The sequence below is a fragment of the Capricornis sumatraensis genome, chromosome 3 (assembly GCF_032405125.1).
Source record: "Capricornis sumatraensis isolate serow.1 chromosome 3, serow.2, whole genome shotgun sequence".
NCBI lineage: Eukaryota > Metazoa > Chordata > Mammalia > Artiodactyla > Bovidae > Capricornis > Capricornis sumatraensis.
Genome location: NC_091071.1, coordinates 163,683,068 through 163,702,374, shown reverse-complemented (window position 1 = coordinate 163,702,374; position 19,307 = coordinate 163,683,068). Strand labels below are relative to the sequence as shown.

The window sequence follows — 19,307 nt, the reverse complement described above, 5'->3', positions numbered from 1 at the left end:
ATCTTCAGTTAACAAGTTAACATCTCAGCTACGGCATTTCATTGTGCAGAGGTGCTAAAAGCTATTAGGGAAGGGGCCGTGGTGGGGTTTCTGTCTGAACATCCCTGCCTGTGTGCTGGGAAGACCCAGCATCTGAGGGCTGTGTTCTCAACAGCTCCACCACTGCCCTCCAGAGAAGCCCCCCTAGCGTGCCTTCTGCTTTTCTCACCATCTTGCTTTTCCACATGCACATCCTCTCCCGTGCTGCTCCGTCCTTCCTGACAAAGCCAGTGTCCTCCCAGATGTCAGGGCTCAACGACTCCCATCATCAGTTCGGAACCCGGGTGCCTCACTCCCCGCCCTTCTCGAGCACCTCCCCGCTTGACGTCCATCTGCGGTCAGTTAGGGTCCTTTGATCCCTGAGTCGTTCTGAGGGGTAGTGGTGCTTGTCCATGACTGGGGGCCAATGGTCCCCCAGCTTCCTACGTCATCTCCCTTCTTTCATCCACTCTTGCCCCTCTATGCCCTGCTTCACAAAGCAGCCCGAGTGAAAACAGAAGTTAATGTAGTGAAACATGAATCAAACTGAGTCACTCCCCTGCTCTGTGCCCTCTGACAACCTCCCAGCTCACGCAGGGTAAACTCCAAAACCCTTACCAACAATGCCCTCATGCCCAGCCCTTGGCTGTCCTCCAAACTCAAGTTCTGCCAGCATACACTGGCTCCAGCCGGGAGCCCCTGGAAATTCCACACTGAGGTGACCAGGGAGACCAGCGCTCAGGACGAGGTGATGAGGGCCTGGGTGGGGCAGCAAGGGGAATGGACAGGCTTTCTGCTTCCGCCTGCCCCTGTGAAAGCACACGCACCTGCACCCACCATCTTTTTCCTTCCCAAGTCACTGTCTCTGCTTCAGCTGTTAAAAGCCTGGCTCCCAGCTCCAATGCTGACCTGCCCAATCTGAGGAGACTTCAGGGTCCACGTAACTGACCCAGTCAACCACCAGCACCAGGATTTCAGGAGTCGCTTTTAAAGCCTTCACCCCCATGTGCTCAGCTGTCCGCCACGGGGCTTCAGTCTGAACTGGCCTCAATCTCTGCATCTGCTCCTCCTTTCAGATCTTAGCTTTGAGCACCCACTGCTCACCCGCGCACTCTCGGATCGAGGCTCCATGACGCTGCCATCCTCTCCCAGCCAATCGGTAGAAGCTCCCCCAACTCACACCTACCCTGTGGGTCCCACGGCAGCAGAGTCTTTGGGGAGCTCAGATCATGGCCCCTCACAAACATGTGACTCCACAGGCCTCTCAAAGCTTCGACTGACTACTCAACCCATCTGGAAAGATCTCTCCCTCCTGTTTTCCACGGCACTGTTTTCTCCTGGTTCTCCTCAAGCCTCTCTGACTATTCACTTTTCTGTCCATCTCAGGGGCCACCTTTCGTCTTCCTGCTCCCGACGTGCTGGTGGGCCCTCTGTATTTAGCCCCGTCCCCCTCCCTGTCCACCCTCTGCCTCAGTGGGTGACTTCATCTGGTCTGATGGTTTTGGCCATCCCCTGTGTGCTGGTCCATCTAGTCAAAGTTATGGTTTTTCCAGTAGTCATGTATGGATGTGAGAGCTGGACTATATAAAGAAAGCTGAGTGCCAAAGAAATGCTGCTTTTGAACTGTGGTGTTGGAGAAGACTCTTAAGAGTCCCTTGGACTGCAAGGAGATCAAACCAGTCAATCCTAAAGGAAATCAGTCTTGAATATCATTGGAAGGACTGATGCTGAAGCTGAAACTCTAATACTTTGGCCACCTGATGTGAAGAACTGACTCCTTGGGAAATCCCCTGATGAAGGTAGGAGGAGAAGGGGATGATAGAGGATGAGATGGTTGGATGGCATCACCGACTCGATGGACATGAATTTGAGCAAGCTCCGGGAGTTGGTGATGGACAGGGAAGCCTGGTATGCTGCAGTCATGGGGTCGACAAAGAGTCGGACATGACTGAGTGACTGAACTGAACTGGACTGTTTGCTGATGACTGACAAACCTGCATCAGTCTTCCTTTCTCATAGATAAGGCACAAACCCCCCAAGGATCTAGATGGGTAAATGACTACTCCTAAGGATGGGCATTGGAGAAGGAAATGGCAACCCACTCCAGTGTTCTTGCCTGGAGAATCCCAGGGACGGGGGAGCCTGGTGGGCTGCTGTCTATGGGGTCGCACAGAGTCAGACACGACTGTAGTGACTTAGCAGCAGCAGCAAGGATGGGCATGGGGCTTCCCAGGTGGTGCTAGTGGTAAGAAACTGCCTGCCAATGCAGGAGACATAGATTTGATCCCTGGGTTGGGAAGACCCCCTAAAGGAGAGCACAGCAAGAATGCCTGGAGAGTCCCACGGACAGGTGGGCTACAGTCCATAGGGTCACAAAGAGATGGACACAACTGAAGCGACTTAGCACGCATGCACACACACAAGGATGAGCATACCTTTAGACACTGCGAAGGCTCTAGAGTGTGCCTTTTAGCTATACTCTAACAGCCTTCTGTTTGCCAGCGGGTCTGTTTAGGATAGTAACTAGGGCCACTGTGCCCTTTAGGGCCCCTGGAAGCAAGCTGGCCATGATGGAACTTCTCATAAACCCAGTATCATAACAGATCAAGCCAAATCCTTGTGTGTTACTGTAAACGCTAAGTCCATCAACAGCCCATCTCTCCTTTCTATTATGGGGTCCCCACTTCCTTCAATTGGTACTTACTCCCAAGTACTCTGTGGTCAGAAGCTTCTCCCCCGAGAGCTCTCCAAGCTGGGGTTGGATCAGTTCGTCCTTGTCCAGATCAGCTTCCATAGTGTCATGGTCCTCCTGTTTCAAAGGAGACATGAAGTGAGAGCTCTGACCCCGCTGGCAAGTCCCCAGAGGGTGGCTCTCTGAGCGGCCACCTGTCGTGAAATGGGAAGGCCTTGGGTTGGCATTTCAAGGGTCTCAAGGGCAGAACGCCCTCTGCTCATGACCTCCGTGAAGATGAAAAGGAAAATGCCAACCCACCTCTTTAAGAAGTCTCATGCCTAATGACCACTTCCATGACCACAGGTGGGAACAGATTCAACAAGATGCTACTGAACGGTCTCTCCTAGTTACAGTTCTCAGAATGTTTTTCTCTGTGAGGTCAAGACCATGTGAACCAGCCAGCCTACAAATAACTATTAAGCCCCTCCATATGCACAGGCCTTACAGGGGATACAAAACTGTATACTGTAGGCTTGTTCTTCTCATGAAGTTTACAGTCTGTAAGTGAAAAGACTCAATAAAAAGATAAGAGTTGTTCTGCTTCCAAGAAGAAGGAGTGGACATCTTTTCCCCTGTTGCTCCCACTAAGCAAAACCAAAAATACTGGACATTATATACCAAATAAACCTAGGAGACCCTGAAAGGTGGCGAGGAGGAGGCAGGCTGGCTGGCTGTTCTGGGACACAAGGAATGAAAGGTGGTGGGTCCCCGGCTTTACTTTTTGCCTTAGAGATTCTAGGCTTGGCGTTGAAGAGGGCAGCAACCCAGAAATGAGAATGGGAAGACAAACGCTTGCCCTCTCTAGCCAAAGAACCAGCAAAGGGGAGTGCCCAGTGTGATGGGACTTCTAGACACTAAGCAGACACCGGAGCAAACACTGTCACCCCTCCTGCCCAACCAACCCCCAAGCACACCAGCAAAGGAGCTGGGACTTCTGCCCTCGCCAGGCTGTGACATCACTGTGCGGGGGGGTGATATCAGAGAAGGACAAGTAGGGAGGGGGAGTTTTGACCCTGCTGGGTGGTAATGAGCCACCCCACACCCCCGCACCAGGGAGAGAAGGGACCTGGTGGAGAGCCTGGACTTCCACCCCCACTTGGCGGTAGTGAGATGTCCCGTCCCCCAACTGGGGATGGGGTCAGAGGAGCCTTGGTGAGACTCCAGATGTCCACCACTGCCTTGTCTCTCCACGCTCCTGCGGTGTCGGCAGGCCGTGTGGGGAGCAGTAATGCGCCGTTCCTATGGCAGAAGCCTCATAGGGATGGAGAACCCCCACCCCCATTCTGCACTAACGAGGAGTCTCGTTCCCGCTCCCCCTCCGCTGGGTCTCCACAGAGACCACGGGCAGAATCTGGACTTTTACGCACTTCTAACAGTAATGAAGAGGAGCCCCTGCTCCCCTGCCAGAGCAGCATCAGAGGAAGCCAGATAAAACAGAAGATTTACACAAGACAAAAGTTTCATCACACAGTATCCAAAGTATCAGGGTTTAAATTAAAAAATCACTCATCATACCAGGCATCAGAGTTCTCAAACTGAATTAAGAGAAAAACGATAGATGCCAATATCAGGATACAGAGATGTTAGAATTATCTGAAAAAAATTTAAAGGATCCATCATAAAAATGCTTCAATGAGCAATCACAAACACTTTTGAAATGAATGAAAGAAACAAAGTCTTGGGGTTTCCCTGGTGGTCCAGTGGCCAACACTCCGAGCTCCCGTTGCACAGCACCTGGGTGTGAACTGGGTCCCACATGCTGCAGCTAAAAAGATCCTGAATGCTGCAATAAAGATCAAAGATCCCACGTGCTGCAACTGAGACTCAGTGCAGCCAAATAAATAAATAAATAAAAATAAATATTAAAACAACAATTAAAAAAACCTCAGCAAGTCTCAAGAACATAGAAAAGGAAGAACAAAGTAAACCCAGGGCAAGCAAAACGAAGGCAACAATAGAGAGAAGAGCAGGAATCAATGAAAAGGAAAACAGAAAACAAAAGAGAAAATTGGTGAAACTACAAGCTGGCTCTGAAAAGATGAATATAATTGTCAAACCTCTAGTGAGACTGACAAAGAAAAGAGATGTAAGTTACTGATATCAGGTATGAAATAGAAGCTATCCCTACAGACCTGCAGACATCAAAAGGGGTGGGAGGGAGGTTCAAGAGAGTGGGGGTATGTATATTTATGGCTGATTCACATTGTTGTATGGCAGAAACCAATACAACATTGTAAAGCAATTACCTTCCAATTAAAAATAAATTTTAAAAAAGGATAATAGGGACTACTATGAGCAACTGTATATAAATTTGACAATTTAGATAAGAAACACAAATTATTATATTCTCATAACCTGAGTAATCCTATAACTATTAAGAAAATTGAATTCATAATTTTAGAATCTCCCCCAAAGAAATCTCCAGGCCCACATGGTTTCACTGGAGAATTCTATCAGACTTTTGAAAAAAAAGTAACATCACTTCATGGCAAATAGACGGGGAAACAATGGAAACAGTGACAGATTTTATTTTTATTTTAAAAATTTTATTTATTTTAATTGGAGGCTAATTACAATATTGTAGAGGTTTTTGCCATGCATTGACATGAATCAGCCATGGGTGTACATGTGTTCCCCATTCTGAACCCCCCTCCCACCTCCTTCCCATCCCATTCCTCAGGGTCATCCCAGTGCACCAGCCCTGAGCACCCTGTCTCATGCATGGAACCTGGGCTGGCAATCTGTTTCACATATGATAATATATATATTTCAGTGTTATTCTCTCAAATCATCCCACCTTTGCCTTCTCCCAGAGAGTCCAAAAGGCTGTTCATTACATCTGTGTTTCTTTTGCTGTCTTGCATATAGGATCATCGTTACCATCTTTCTAAATTCCATATATATGCATTAGTATACTGTATTGGTGTTTTTCTTTCTGATTTACTTCACTCTGTATAATAGGTTTCAGTTTCATCCACCTCATTAGAATTGATTCAAATGTATTCTTTTTGATGGCTGAGTAATATTCCATTGTGTATATGTACCACAGCTTTCTTATCCATTCGTCTGCAGATGGACATCTAGGTTGCTTCCATGTCCTGGCTATTATAAACAGTGCTGTGATGAACATTGGGGTACATGTGTCTCTTTCAATTCTGGTTTCCTCAGTGTGTATGCCCAGCAGTGGGATTGTTGAGTCACATGGCAGTTCTATTTCCAGTTTTTTAAGGAATCTCCACACTATTTTCCATAGAGGCTGTACTAGTTTGTATTCCCACCAACAGTATAAGAGGATTCCCTTTTCTCTGCACCCTCTCCAGCATTTATTGTTTGTAGACTTTTGGATGCAGCCATTCTGACTGGCGTGAAATGGTACCTCATTGTGGTTTTGATTTGCATTTCTCTGATAATGAGTGATGTTGAGCATCTTTTCATGTGTTTGTTAGCCATCTGTATGTCTTCTTTGGGGAAATGTTTGTTTAGTTCTTTGGCCCATTTTTTGATTGGGCTGTTTATTTTTCTGGAATTGAGCTGCAGGAGCTGCTTGTATATTTTAGAGATTAATTCTTTGTCAGTTGTTTTGTTTGCTATTATTTTCTCCCATTCTGAAGGCTGTCTTTTCACCTTGCTTACAGTTTCCTTCATTGTGCAAAAGCTTTTAAGTTTAATTAGGTCCCATTTGTTTATTTTTGCTTTTATTTCCATTACTCTGGGAGGTGGGTCATAGAAAAGATCCTGCTGTGATTTATGTCAGAGAGTGTTTTGCCTATGTTTTCCTCTAGGAGTTTTATAGTTTCTAAAAATATGGAACACTTCACGAATTTGCATGTCATCCTTGCGCAGGGGTCATGCTAATCTTCTCTGTATCGTTCCAATTTTAGTATATGTGCTGCTGAAGCGAGCACAACAGATCTTATTTTCTTGGGCTCCAAAATCACTGCAGGTGGTGACTGCAGCCATGAAATTAAAAGATGCTTGCTCCTTGGAAGAAAAGCTATGACCAACTTGGACAGCATATTAAAAAGCAGAGACATTACTTTGCCAACAAAGGTCCATCTAGTCAAAGCTATGGTTTTTCCAGTAGTCATGTATGAATGTGAGAGTTGGACTATAAAGAAAGCTGAGCACCAAAGAATTGATGCTTTTGAACTGCGGTGTTGGAGAAGACTCTTGAGAGTCCCTTGCACTGCAAGGAGATCAAACCAGTCAATCCTAAAGAAAATCAGTCCCAAATATTCATTGGAAGGACTGATACTGAAGCTGAAACTCCAATACTTTGGCCACCTAATGCAAATAACTGACTCCTTGGAAAAGACCCTGATACTGGGAAAGATTGAGGGCAGGAGGAGAAGGAGACAACAGGATGAGATGGTTGGATGGCATCACTGACTGGATGGACATGAGTTTGAGCAAGCTCTGGGAGTTGGTGATAGACAGGGAAGCCTGGCGTGCTACAGTCCATGGCGTCGCAAAGAGTCAGACAGGACTGAGCGATTGAACTGAACAGAACATCAATTTTATACAATGTTCTCCAGAAAATAGAAGAGGAAGAAATATTTCCTAATTCATTTTATGCATTACCCTGGTACCAAAACTAGACAATGATAATATCTTCATAAAAAGAAGTGTGTGGATGTATACTCAGTCATGTCCAACTCTTTGTGATTCTGTGGACTGTAGTCTGCCAGGCTCCTCTCTGTCCATGGGATTTTCTAGGCAAGGATACTTGAGTGGGTTGCCATTTCCTTCTCCATGGGATCTTCCCAACCCAGGGATCGAATCTGCAACCCCTGTGCCTCCTGCATTGGTAGGCAGATTCTTTACCACTTGAGCCACCTGGGAAGAAATACTTGGGTATAAATCTAACCAAATACGTATAGGACTTGTATGCTGAGAACTACAAAACACTAATGAAAGAAATCAAAAAGGTTTAAATAAATGGAAAGACAAATCTTGTTCATGAATTAGAAACCCAACATAGAACTTCCCTGGTGGTCCAGTGATTAAGAATCTGCCTTGCAATGAAGGGGATGCAGGTTTGATCCCTGGTTTGGGAACTAAGATCCTGCATGTGGCGGAGCAACCAAGCCCATGCCTGGCAACTACAGAGCCCAAGCACTCTGGGACCTGCACGCCACAGCTAGAGGTTCGTATGCCTGATGCAACAAAGATCTCATCTGCTGCAGCTAAGAACTAACACAGCCAAATAAATAAATACATATTGAAAAAAGAAACCCAACATAGTTAAAATGTCAGTTCTCCCCAAGTTGATATATAAGTTCCATGTAGTTTCTATAAAAAATCCAGCAGGATTTTTCTATAGATGGACCCAAGACTATACTAAGATTTATATGGAAGGACAAAGGAAGTCGAATAGCTAAGATAATTTTGAAAAAGAAGAATAAGAGAGAGGAATCAGTTTACTAGATTTCAGGACATTATTGTTGACAAAGATCACTGCCTGTTATTTCAGTAAATGAAAGATGTGTGTGTACCTAGTTACTAAGCTCGATTCAACTCCTGTGAGCCCATGGACTGTAGCCCACCAGGCTCCTTTGTCCATGCGATTTCCCAGGCAAGAATACTGGAGTGGGTTGCCATTTCCTTCTCCAGGGGATCTTCTTGACCCAGGGATTGAATCCATGGCTCCAGCCACATCTCCTGCATTGCAGGTGGATTCTTGACCACTGAGTCACCGGGGAAGCCATCAGTACTCACAGAGCTATCAGCCAGTGAAGCTGGTTCTACACAGTTAAGATGACTATCACAGGAGTAATTTCAACAAGTCCAGACACTTGCATCTTCCCAGACACAGAAAAGTACTAAAATCATTAACTTGAGATGTCTAGTAAAACTCCTATTATAGCTGGCTCCTCCCTTATCTCTTTGGAACAATTCTTCAGAGCTGTCTGAGAGGCTGTCTCTCAGGCTACAGTCCTCAGGAAGGTCCCAAATAAAACATAACTCTTAACGTTTAGGCTGTGCATTTTTTTTCCAGTTGACATTATGCATGTACTAGAATTACGATTGATAATCTTGATACTGGCAGACAGAGGGACATACAGATCAACTGGACAGAATAGAGAACTTCAAAACAAACCTGCACAAATATGTCCAACTGATTTTTGACAAAGATGCAAAAGTAACTCAACAGAGGAAGGACAGTCTTTTCAATAAGGAGTGCTGGAGCAACTGGATATGCACAGGGAAAAAAATGAACCTTACACTAATTCTCACACCTTATAATATAAAAAAATAACTCCAAATGGACTATGGACTTACATGCAAAACTGTCAAATCATCAGAAAAAGAAACAGGAGAAAATCTTTAGGATCTATGGCAAAGCAAAGGGTTCTTATACTTGAAGTACAAAAGGAAAATTTGATAAATGGGAGTTTTATTGAAATTTTAAAAGCTTTTGTTCTCTGAAAGACCCTGTTGAGAGGACAAAAAGAAAACCTATAGACAGGGAGAAAATATTTGGAAACCATGTATCTGAAAAAGGACTAGTATCTAAATATATAAAATATATAAAGAACTCTCAAAACTCAACAGTAAGTCCCCCAAACAGTCCAATTAGAAAATGGGCAAATATATGAAGAGACATTTCACTAAAGAGGACATGTGGATGACAAATAAGCACAAGAAAATGCTCAACATCATTCACCATCAGGAAAACGTAAATTAAAACCACAATAAGTCACTCCATACTTATCAGAATGGCTAAGTTAAAAAAGAGTAACAACATCAAAAGCTGGTGAGGATGCAGAGAAAGTAGATCTCTTCCTAGCGGGAACACAAAACTGGTACAGCCGCTCTGGTACACAGTTTGGCAGTTTCTTAAAAAGCTAAACATGCGACTACATACAACCCACAAGTATGTTCTTAGGCATTTATCCTAGAGAAACGGAAACTTACTGTCACACAAAAATCTGCATATGAATGTCCACAGCAGCTTTATCCGTAGAAACCGAAACCTGGGAACAACAGACGTTCTGCCATAGGAGAAGGGTAAACAAACTGTGGGCCAGCCACACCACGAGCTATTGACCACACGCGCACCTGGATGAAGCTCCAGTGAAATACGCTGTATGAAAAAGGCCAGTCCTTAGTGGTTACATACTATATGACTCCATTTACATAACATTCTCGAAACGACAAAACTCTGAAAATGGAGAACAGATTAGTGGCTGCCAGAGTTTAAGGAGTAAATCAGGCGTGACTGTAAAAGGGATCTGTTGGTTATAGAAATCTTCTGGCTCTTGAACGCATCCATGTTAATACCCTGGCGGTTGTTATACTGTAGTTTTGTATAATGTTAGCAGTGGATGGTGGAGAAGGCAATGGCTGCCCACTCCAGCACACCAGGCCTCCCTGTCCTCAAACTCACGTCCATTGAGTCCATGATGCCATCCAACCATCTTATCCTCTGTCTTCCCCTTCTCCTCCTGCCTTCAATCTTGTCTGGAAAATCCCATGGGCGGAGGAGCCTGGTGGGCTGCAGCCCATGGGGTTGCTAAGGGTCGGACACGACTGAGCGACATCACTTTCACTCTTCACTTTCATGCATTGGAGAAGGACATGGCAACCCACTCCAGTGTTCTTGCCTGGAGAATCCCAGGGAGAGAGCCTGGTGCGCTGCCATCTATGGGGTTGCACAGAGTTGGACATGACTGAAGCGACTTAGCAGTAGCAGCAGCAGCAGCAGCAGTGGATGGAACTGGGGAAAAGGTATACAAGATTTTTCTCTATTATTATGTGAATCTACAATGATCTAAAAAAAAAAAAGTTTTCAAATATACAAAAAGAGAGGAGTTAAAAACCAAATAATAGTATATATGATAATAATAGTAAATAATAATAGTATATATATGATGGTGTTGGAACAGACTCTTGAGAGTCCCTTGGACTGCAAAGAGATCAAACCAGTCCATCCTAAAGGAAATCAGTCCTTGGAAGGACTGATGTTGAAGCTGAAACTTCAATTCTTTGGCTACCTTATGTGAAGAACTAACTCATTTGAAAAGACCTTGATGCTGGGAAAGATTGAAGGCAGGAGGAGAAGGGGAAGACAGAGGATGAGACGGTTGGATGGCATCACAGACTCAATGGACGTGAGTTTGAGGACAGGGAGGCCTGGCGTGCTGCAGTCCATGGGGTCGCAAAGAGTTGAACACGACTGAGCGACTGAAATGAACTGAACTGAACTGAGTATATATGAACTGTCTCCAGCCTGCGTCTAATCAAACGCCAGCTGGCACTGGGGAAGCTGTGGTACTCTCCCCGATTCTCTGCCAGCACTTCGGAGACTACACTGTCCTCTGTAGGTTAAATTATGAAGATCCATACAAGACAGACCAGGGACTTCCCAGTCGTTAAGTCCAGTTGTTAAGACTTCACGCTCCCAGTGCAGGGGGCATAGGTTCAATTCCTGCTCAGGGAACTAGAGCCCACATGCTGCAAGTAAGCCCCGCGGCAGTTGAATAGATACGTGAATTAAAATAAGTTATAGATAGATAACACAAAACTGACTATCCCGTCACCTGACTGAGGTAGGATCCAAGGAAAGGATGTGTCTGTGTGAGGGAAGCTGGCCTGCTGTGGAGTGAGGCCAGAGGAAGGAAGAGGCTCTTCAGGAGCAGCAGGCCCAGGGCCCGGCAGTCTCAGGGCAGAGGGCTGCCCCAGGCCGGCATGCCTGGGTGACAAGGGTCCCTGACATCCTCAAGCCAGGCCTTCTCCTGAATCTTCACCCACTCAACCACGTGGAATTTGCTTCCTCTAAAACTTGCCAACAGGAAGAGGAATCTCTGCTCTGCAAACCTAAGTACCTGTGCTTATTTCCAAGCTGATTCCTAGCCATTTTGGTGAATGTGATTTATCTGAGTCAGTTTCCAAAGGATACCAAAGCCCCCAGTTCCCGTGAGGACTGCCTTTGCGGGGTTGGGGCAGGGAGGCTGTTCCAGGGTGCATCCCTGTCTCCACAGGTCTCTTCACCACACGGTCAGTCAGTGCCACCTGCCACCACTAGACCCTGTCACCCTGGGGTGGGGCGGGGGCAAGGGGGAGGCTGTCTTAGGAAAAGGGGATTCGACTTATCCTAGGTGGCCCCCAGAGCAGACCAGAACCAGCAGACTCAGGAAGGTTCCAGTCCACCCTGGAGCGTGTCCTCGCCCTCCGCGCTGTCTTACTCGCCGCGGGTGCTGCTGAGGAAACGCTACCCACTCCAGCTTACATGCGAGCATGGAGGAAGCCGCTGTGCACTTCCACAGCACTCCACCTCAGCTCTCACAAGGACTCCGTGGGGCTTCCTTTCATGACACCTGCTTTGTGTGATGTGGAACCTGAGCTGGAGAGGCGTGACAAGCCCACAGGGAGAGCCTGGCCTGGAGGGGGAGGTCTGGACTCTAAGCTCAGGGCAGCCCCCTTTCACCCAGAACTTTCTGACTCAAGACCTGGGGCCCTGCAGAGAAGCCTGTTTCCAGGGAGGCGCAGGCTGGACCTCAGTGCCTGGTGGAGATTGAGCACAACGGGGTAGAGAGAGGGGAGAGGAGGGCCAAGGGCTGGATCTGCACCCCCACCCCCCCATTCCTCTCCCAATCCCCCCAGCCCACCCCGCCCCACCTTGTCCTCTCTCTTTCCATCCATCCTGTCTCATCGTGATTGGAGAACCCATTCTTGACTGAACTGGAACACCAGGTTCATGGTCATTCAGCCCCTTGTCCTGATCATTCTCCACGCAAAGGCTACTGTCTTCTTTTGCTGTTCACCTGAGTTGGCAGCTCTGCCAAGTGTGGTGTACCCACCATCCTGAAATTTCACTCGGGGTTCCTTAAAGGTAATGCTATGTGAGGCCCTACCCGAGGTCAGGTCTGGGACAGCCAGGTAAGGTTTTACTGCTGCCTGGGCTACGAGTTTAGCTTTACTTAAAACACCAGCATCTTGGTGATCAAATAGTGTGTACATTATATGACTATTTTAGGAAAGTGACTGCTCTTTGTGGATGAAGCACTGGGCTCTGTGGTCAGAGTGAGTGGCAAAGGGTGCTGGGCGGTGGAGTAGGATTTCATTTCTTTTCTAGGGAACGAAGCCGTGGAGGCATCAGCTGGCAATAGGCATGTGAATCACAGTTTCACAGAAGTATTGGTGATACACCACTTCCCTGCCAGGATGAAATAGGAGACCTTAAGAAACAAAACAAACGTCCACATTCCATTTCAGTGAAAAATAAAAGGTCAATGGCTAAGCTTAATCAACGCTAGCAAAAGTATTTCTCTACTCTGGACAACAAGTACATATGTAAGACACCACTTGCAAATACACAAACTAACAAACATATTCTCAATCATAAGTTAAAGCCTGACTTACTAACTTCTTGTTGATGTTTGACAGAAAACAGTAAAATTCTGTAAAGCGATTATTCTTCTTAAAAAAACAAAGTAATTAAAAAACAAATTAGTAAGAGATTCACTGAGATATTCAATTTTTTTTTAAAAAAAGCAAATTGATGCTTTTTTTAAAAAAAAATTGAAAGTACTTCATAGTTAAATTCGTTGCTAACTGATACACTTTGGAAAACACAGGACAGTTTCTATATTGGCTCCCTAATATATACGACTCTGTAGTAGAAGGTGACATAAGTCAGAGTGTCATATGCAAGTGTGGGGCCTGAGAAAGAAGCAGGGCACCTCAGCCAGCCTGCTTCCACCTGGAGACTTTACTTCTTCTGCCACAGTTTTTCTTTTGCCAACATACAGGCAAATACACTGGGTGCTTTCAAGAATATCATGTTAGTGTAAGACGCAGAAATGTGAGAAAATGGATGTGAAAGTCATTATTAAATGGACAGCTCCTGGTTAAGAGAGTTAGTAGTAAGGCTCTGATTAGACCTGATTCTTATCAGTGCCTGAGCTTCTCCCTCCAGCAAAGGAGATCATTTAAAATCCTGCCCCTTTAAAATCAGGACTTACTGACTAAGGAAATTTCTTAAGTTTCCCATATACTGTATACACATAAACAAGCCACTGTCATGGTTTTTCTAAGAAACACTGATATCAGCAAAAAGGAAACAGAGGCATCGTCAAGACTCCTGAAACGTAAAGAACAGAAGGAAAAGGAGCTGTACTGGAGGAGCTGGAAGGTGCTCTTAAACATAGTTGTTGCTGTTGAGTTGCTGAGTCCATTCTCAGCAACCCCAGGGACTGCAGCCTGCCAGGCTTCTCAGTGATAGTATTTCCCAGGCAAGAATATGGGAGTGGGTTGCCATTTCCTTCTCCAGGGGATCTTCCCGATCCAGGGATTGAACCCGCATCTCCTGCATTGGCAGGCAGATTCTTTACCACTGAGCCATCAGGGAAGCCTTTAACTTTCATACTATTGAGGCAAGAGCTTAATTCAATACTAGTCTGTTTCCAGCAACACTTGGGAAACCAGATGCAGAGGGAGGTTCGGGAAGGCAGAGGAAATCATGAGATGTGGTGGGAAACGTAAAGAGAGAGCCCATAAAGCTGACACCTGCTGAAAGCAGGGCACTGGGCTCACCTGTGCTGTTGGGGCCGAGCGGGTGGAAACCACTGAGGATGTGTCAGAGGTTTCTGAAATGGGCACACCTAGGAGACACTCAGGGATGAACTTACAGCTTCAGCCTTCTCTCTGGGACAGGAGAGACTACTTTCTACCAGTTTTCCCCAATTTAAGTGGGTTTCACTTGCGTAGAAACAGTACCAGCCACACTGCTGGCTTCCCCGGGCTGCTTGTGAATTCCAAACGACGCATATTTTGCAATCGCATATTTTGCAATCTACTCTGTGAAGTAAGCAGGTGATGGATAAGGAGCGCTTGGAGAATAAATGCCTCATTAGGGTGGGTTTTAAATACCATTGTCGGGAGGAATTTTACTAAAATTACTGGTCTTTATGTACTTGGGCAGAATGCATCAGATTACTAAAGGGAGAGCCCAAGGATAACTGATCACGTCAAGAAATTAAGAATGCCTCAATAAAAAAGGCACTTGAGCTGAGAAGAATTTAGATGCTCTAATACGAAGCTTCCCCATAGTGGCTCGGTGATCTTATGACACTACAAGATTCTTAACTGAAGGCTTTAGATACATAATACTCCAGACAAACCAGATTCTAAGCAGTTGGCCTGAAAGCAAAACTAAGGTTGACCACTAAATGCATTTGAAAACTCAGATTCTTGCAGATACAATGCAGAGCACAGAATGTATTCAAGTCGTTTTACATATGACAAGCGAGAGTATCGAGTGTGTTTTCCACTTGAAATAATTATAGGACTTCTAGCAGCAGTTTAAACTTGAGATACCTTCTCAGACCCTGAATTGGAAATCTTGCTCTTTGTAAAAATAAGGAAAAAACACTCCACATGGGAGAGAAAGGGTGGACCAAGGTGACCAGGTAGGCAGTGTAACCAACCTATTTCCCCTAGCATAATGGATTTTTTTTTCCAATTTTGCAGCTTTCTTTTACGTGTGTTCCAGGACCGCGGATGCAAGCAGGTTCTGAGCCCTGGAGGACTCGTTTTGAGGCTGAGCTGTTCTGAACAGCAACTTCCCATCCACAAAATGACATTCCTGGGGGGCAACGACAGCTGGTTTGACAACCAGCCCAGTTCATTAACTAATCACATTATAGAAACCAGATAATCCGTAACACCCTTTGTTTCCTTGGTTCTTCTAATCCAAGGCTTTAGCTGCCCAATTTGCTTGCTTAAACTTCCCTGAAGTCTAAGTGAAAATGACAAGACAGGTGGAAATGACAGTAGTGTTGCTCTGAGAGAAAGTGAAAAAGAAAATGAAAGTGTTAGCTGAGCAGTCGAGTCTGACTCTTTGCGATCCCACGGACTGCAGCCCACCGGGCTCCACTGTCCATGGGATTCTCCAGGCAAGAATACTGGAGTGGGTTGCCATTTCCTTCTCCAGGAGAATCTGGAGAATCCCCAACCCAGGGATCAAAGCCGCATCTTCTGTGTCTCCTGCATTGCAGATGGATACTTTACCACTGAGCCGCAGGAGAAGCCCTGAGAGAGGCCGAGCTTACAAAAATATGTCACACAGAGAATCAGAGGAGACTGGGAGGCTCAGCAACTCTGGAAGTGAAAGACAGTAGAAAGATTTGGTGGGACAGAGGGAGGGAGCTAACCATCATAGCAGTGTCTAGGCACCGTGCTGAAGGCAGACAAGAGGACTCAGGTGACTGAGTTCCTTCTTCGATTTTAAAAAATTATTTTTAAATTTTTGGCTGTGCTGGGGCTTCGTTGCTTTGCAAGGGCCTTCTCTAGTTGCAGAGAGCAGGGGTACTCTTTCTCTAGTTGCAGAGAGTGGGGGTTGTGATGCATGGACTTCTCATTGTGGTTGCTTCTCTGTAGCGGAGCACAGACTCCAGCCACTTGGGCTCCAGGGGTTGTGGCACCCAGGCTCCGTAGTTGCTGACTCTGGGCTCTAGAGCGCAGGCTCCGTAGTTGCTGACTCCGGGCTCTAGAGCGCAGGCTCCGTAGTTGCTGACTCTGGGCTCTAGAGCGCAGGCTCAGTAGTTGTGGCGCCCAGGCTTAGTTGCTCCTGTGAGGCATGTAGAATCTTCCCAGACCAGAGACTGGACCCGTGTCCCCTGCACTGGCAGGCGGTTTCGTATCCACTGCACCACGAGGGAAGTCCTGAGTTCCTTCTAAACAGGAGTTGCTGAGTGTGCTCAAGAGATGCGGGGGTGGACCTGGCACTTGGGGAATCAAAACACCCCAAGTCTGGGTGTGTCCCTCCTCAATCCTGAGTGACTAGGGAGGGGCTAGCTAATAAGCAGAAACCACCATCCCAGATATGGAAACGTATCTGACACAATAAGGTACACCAGCAAGCAAAGTCACAGGGAAAAACTCTTATTCTATAAACCATGTCAAGTTCTGAGATAATGTTTAGATGAACTTCAAAGTCCTCAAAGAACCAGACGAAGGAGATTTGATAAGTAAGGATTTGTCATTATTTCTCAAGCGCCCTAGGTAGGGATGATGTGTTTGTGGGGGGGTTGATTAGCAATCTGAATTTGGTATTTTAGGAAAAACAGGGAAATTTAGGAAGAGTTAAGAAAAATTTTCACAGGCTGGGTGTTATGAGAAGTTTGCTGTGGGAATAGCCTCCCTCTCCCTCCTTTCACCCATTGAGGGTATCCAACCCCTTCTTCCCCACTCTCCACCCCTAGCTCCATCCTGGCCACCCACCAACAGGCTCCAGCTCTGGCCAGGCACCACACCAGGGACTTCCACTCTAGCAGACGATACTGAAATGTCAAAATTGACTAATAAGCTCTGAGTCTGTGGCAGTAGTTCACAGGGATCATTTCATTCGATCCTCCCAACCACCTGATGAAATGGATATTTATAGCTGTACTTTACAGGTGAGAAGGAGAACACAATGGCACTCCACTCCAGTACTCTTGCCTGGAAAATCCCATGGATGGAGGAGCCTGGTAGGCTGCAGTCAGTCCATGGGGTCGCTAAGAGTCGGACACGACTGAACGACTTCACTTTCACTTTTCACTTTCATGCATTGGAGAAGGAAATGGCAACCCACTCCAGTGTTCTTGCCTGGAGAATCCCAGGGACAGGGGAGCCTGGTGCGCTGCCGTCTATGGGGTCGCACAGAGTCGGACACGACTGAAGCGACTGAGCAGCAGCAGCAACAGGTGAGAACACCGAGGTCCGGGGTGCTGAACCGTGTGCCCTCGGCCACAAGGCTGGTGAGAGGAGGGGCTGGGCTCAAACCCTGGCAGGCTGATTACGGAACCACTTTCTCTGTATCGAGATTCAAATACTTGCTATTTTCCCATTAAGCAAGTATTTGTCATTTCCAGGGTCTGTTGGGGCTACAGAGACGCTTCTGTGCTTGGCTCCTCTTACCTTGGACTTGAAATGAGGACACGGGCAGCACATACGATCAAATGCACCCATGAAAGGAGACAAGAACGTGATTCAAGACCCCAGCGGCTGTAACAGTGAGACAGTAGATCAAGAGTGTCCTAGCCTTGGCTTTAACATGTCCCCTTGCCCACCCCCCACCCCCAGCTTTTCTGGATTATACTTATTCCGCATAGCTCCAGAAGGAGCAAGTGGATATTATGTAGACACAAAGGAAGAAACGGAAACTATCAATTTTTGTGTGTCCATTGTGTGCCACAGACTAATTCACTGATCTCACAACAATTCAGCAGTAATTATCTTTATCTTTATAGATGAAGAAACAAAGCTAGTAATGAGAAAGAAAATATAAACCTCGACTGGGGTCTCAATGGAGTGGACCTTTGAATACCACCATTAGCAACTTAATTTTCTTAGGTGATACGGGGCATGGGAATATATTTAAGAAGGAATCAAGTGAAAGCAAAAATGGGTTCAGCCACCTTCGAGAGCAACGTGGCAGCATCTGTTGGTAATAAAGACAAGACCCTTGTGCAGGGGTTAAGAGGATGAACTAGGGTGGCACATCTTGGTATGAACAAAGCTCTAACATGTAATGTTGAACGAAAAAAAAGCAAGTTGGTAAATGATTCATAGAGCATTATGCCATTTATGTAAAATTGAAAACCACAAAGCAATAGTGTACACAGTTAAGGGAGACACAGAATTATAGAAGCACAGAATTACCGTGGAATGTTACACACCAGGTTCCAAAAGTGGTTAATTCTGGGGAAGGTGGGAGAGGAGAGCAGGGAAGAGATGGAGCCACAGCGGTCAGGTTAGTTTCTGGACTTTCTGGAAAGTTGAAAATGCTCCAAAATTTAAGAACGAAGTGATCATGGCCCTGCGTGATCCAGGCCCTGCTCTGGGAAGATGGTCTGGTGGCCACATGCAGGACAGGCTGGGAAGGGAGGAGACTGAGGCTTAAGTCAGGATGTGGAGCAGAAAAAGGAAATGAAGGGGAAGATGAAAGTGACTTTTAGAACCATGAGCCATAGCGTCTGGAGGATGATGGCAAAGTACGAGGGAGAAGGAAAAACCACAGATTCCGGAGCCACTGAAAGAGTACAGGTGCCTGGACACGTGGGAAATTTAAGAATTTCAGTTTTTGTGAATGTCCACATTTGATTTTTGGGCTTTGCTGGTGGCTCAGATGGTAAAGAATCTTCCTGCAATGCAGGAGACCCAGGTTTGATCCCTAGATCAGGAAGATCCGTGTAGAAAAGAATGGCAACCCACTCCAGTATTCTTGCCTGGAGAATTCCATGGACAGAGGAGCCTGGTAGGCTACAGTCCATGGGGTCCACAAAGAGTCAGACATGACTGAGCAACTAATACTTAAATACACGTGATTTAGAACCACTTATTGACCATACATCACACATGTTAGACACTAGACAGTTGACTCATTTAGAGAAACTGAGTCTTTGTACACGGTAGAGTCTGGACCTCAGTGAGGCTCCCTGATTCTAAGATGAATGATGTTAGATGCCTCTTCAGCCAAGAAATTCACAAGGTCCACAGGCTACCTGGTCCCAGTGCCTCAAAGCTCAGTTCAAGGACACAGATGCCAAGCCCTGTTAATGACTTATTG

The 19,307-nt window shown here is 46.2% G+C and overlaps 1 protein-coding gene and 1 non-coding gene across 2 annotated transcripts in view; both read right to left on the bottom strand.

Annotated features, from left to right (window-relative positions):
- The window catches only part of ARMC9 (armadillo repeat containing 9), a 154,642-nt gene that overhangs the window by 11,167 nt on the left and 124,168 nt on the right, over window positions 1–19,307 (bottom strand). Inside the window, exon 20 of the mRNA XM_068968936.1 lies at window positions 2,723–2,827. Coding sequence (XP_068825037.1) covers window positions 2,723–2,827 — 105 coding nt within the window. The remainder of the gene's footprint in view (window positions 1–2,722; window positions 2,828–19,307) is intronic.
- LOC138077357 (U6 spliceosomal RNA) lies at window positions 6,551–6,657 on the bottom strand. Its single transcript, XR_011144794.1, has one exon. It is a non-coding gene; the product is annotated as a U6 spliceosomal RNA (small nuclear RNA).